This window comes from Gadus chalcogrammus, chromosome 17 (assembly GCF_026213295.1).
Source record: "Gadus chalcogrammus isolate NIFS_2021 chromosome 17, NIFS_Gcha_1.0, whole genome shotgun sequence".
Taxonomy (NCBI): domain Eukaryota; kingdom Metazoa; phylum Chordata; class Actinopteri; order Gadiformes; family Gadidae; genus Gadus; species Gadus chalcogrammus.
The window spans coordinates 8756539-8759038 of record NC_079428.1 but is presented as its reverse complement, the minus strand read 5'-3'; the positions used below and the strand labels follow the sequence as shown (position 1 = coordinate 8759038).

Genomic DNA, 2500 nt, shown 5'->3' with positions numbered 1-2500 from the left:
GCAGCCATTCAGAGAAGTCCTACTAGGACGGAGCCAATGGGGAGGGGACTGTGAGTTTGTGAGTGTGTCTGTTTTGTGTGTGTGCTAAACCCAGAGGATTACTTTAAAGCGATGATCACCCAGGCGATCAAAAGCTAAGCCTCTCAGCATGTGATGGCACCAAGCGTTTATGTAATAAAAAAAGATTGGCGCCTCAACAAACTGTGGATGCGTTGACGCAGATAATAAATGAATAAAATGGCGTGGCGGAGGTCGTTACTCCGTGTTTGCGGTGTCTGTTATCTCTCTTGTCGTAGACTAGCGGTTATCATCCGGTTAATGTGTTCTAACTTTATAATCTCGTTGATAATGTTCTTGTGCAGCTTGTATTTCCCTGGTATTCAAAGCTTTAGTAGATTGTATCGATACAATTTGAGATATTACAAATGAATACATTGCCTTTGCCGATTGGCCCTGATACGCCGTGGAACCGCATCAATAATCAGCCCTCAAGAGTAAAGCATTAGTCGTTTTAGTTGAAGAGAGAGGGGGGAAGCAAGAGAGAAAGAGATTGGGAAGAGAGAAATAGAAATAGAGAAAGAGTGAGAGAGAGAGAGAGAGGGGGGGAAGAGGAAGAAATTAGATAAGAGTGGTAAGAGAGAGAAGGAAGTGAAAGAAAATGAAGGAGAGAGACTGAGGATGAGAGGGAATTAGGAGAGTGAAGGAAGTAAAAGAAAAAGAAAGATAGAGGGCGCGTGAGAGCGCGTGATAAGAGTGAGAAGAAAGTGAAAGAAAACATAAGAGAGAGACAGAGCGAGAGTGATAAAGAGCGAGGGAGGGGGGGGGGGGGGGTGTTACAAAGAAAAAAATAAATAATGTGCGATTGATTAGGGTGGTGGCGCAATCCCTCCAACCCACCCAGGGCGCAGTCCAGCAGCTCTCCGCCGCCGTTCCTGCGGTCCTGGCTGGGCTCGCTGCTGCTCTGCAGGGCCTGCTTCAGCGTGGCGACCCACTCCTCCATCTCCGCCTCGCTGTCCGCCGCCAGGAAGTGGCTGTAGCGCTCCTGCATCTTCAGCTCAAAGCCGTTGCGGCGCATCTTGGGGCTCTGGGGGGAGGGGAGGTGTAGTGTTAGGAGACAGTGGGAGGCGTGCAGAGAGATGACTCCGACCTAACACACCGTTATACAGTGTCGCTTTAGGAAATATATGCAAGATTGAAATGTCATCCCTTCCTGTAAAACCAGCCCCGTTGCAGTGCCCTTGAGGTCAGTACAGACAGAAAGGAGAAGGGGTTGCAGGCGCGAAGGGACGACGTGTAGCCTAGGGTTACACAGTGGGACCCGGGTCACCGCGAGGCAGCGCCCCTACGTGGTCAGAGCACCGGCAGGCTGAGCAGAACCAGGTACACTAGGGGATGAAGGTCACACGCCACTCCTCCCCTGCGGGCTGGTACCTGGACCACGTCGATGCAGGAGTCCAGGTAGATGGAGCCCTTGGTGTCCTTGCAGTTCTTCTCGTCCTTGTAGGAGTTGAGGATGTAGGAGCCGTCGGGCAGCTGGGACAGGTAGAAGTACCGCCTCTTGAACACCTGCAGGTGGCAGGCGAGAAGAGAGGTGAGGGAGATCGGGGGGGGTGGGGGGGGGGGAATGAACTTGTTCCTGGTGACTGACACTGCGCGTACTGCTACGGCGTCTCGCTGCTGCTGTTGCTGTTGTTGTGGGCTCTGTTGCTGCGTCGCCGTGGCAACGAGGAGACAGCTGACTCACCCGCATGGAGACGGAGAGGCTGGAGTTGATGTTGGCCTTCTGCAGCCAGCCCTGCTTCATGATGCCCCCCCGCTGGGAGCACAGAGACGCAGAGTCCTGGGGAGGTGAGAGAGAGAGAGAGAGAGAGAGAGAGAGAGAGAGAGAGAGAGAGAGAGAGAGAGAGAGAGAGAGAGAGAGAGAGAGAGAGAGAGAGAGAGAGAGAGAGAGAGGGGAGGGAGGTAGAAAGAGGGGTTGGGGGAGAAACAGAGAAAGAGCGATTAATGATTTAAGAAGTGTGAGGGGAAGAGACGAGGGGGAAGTGAAAAGGAGCAGGGAGAAAGAAAAGAGGAAGACATAACCACACACACACACACACACACACACACACACACACACACACACGTCAATAATTAAACAAAAAACCCAATGTTAACCAATGACACTGGTCACTGATTTGAAACCAGCCTCAGCACTTCAGGCGTCATATGATGTGGAATTATTCTACCAAACAATTCAGTTGACTGATGACCCACTGGCCAATTACAGTGGACATGGCCGCTCTGTGTTAAAAAGGAAGGTGAATCAACCATAGTTCCTCAGAACAGTGTTACGCCATTAATGAAGAAGAAAACAGGCGTGTACGTGGTGACAGCGTGATTGTGGGTGGGCTCGAGACAGTTTGCCCTCTGCCCTTTGACCTCTAGGACTGTAGTGGCAGAAGACAACAAAGGAGAGGTGAGGGAGTTTGTTGGTGACTGGTGACCCAGGTTAAGCGTG

The 2500-nt window shown here is 51.6% G+C and overlaps 1 protein-coding gene across 1 annotated transcript in view; it reads right to left on the bottom strand.

The window, feature by feature from the left end:
• dock11 (dedicator of cytokinesis 11) overlaps positions 1-2500 on the bottom strand; it is a 79828-nt gene that overhangs the window by 61296 nt on the left and 16032 nt on the right. The window contains exons 6-8 of the mRNA XM_056576065.1: positions 1745-1840; positions 1432-1566; positions 898-1084 (exon numbers count right to left, since the gene is read on the bottom strand). Coding sequence (XP_056432040.1) covers positions 898-1084; positions 1432-1566; positions 1745-1840 — 418 coding nt within the window. The remainder of the gene's footprint in view (positions 1-897; positions 1085-1431; positions 1567-1744; positions 1841-2500) is intronic.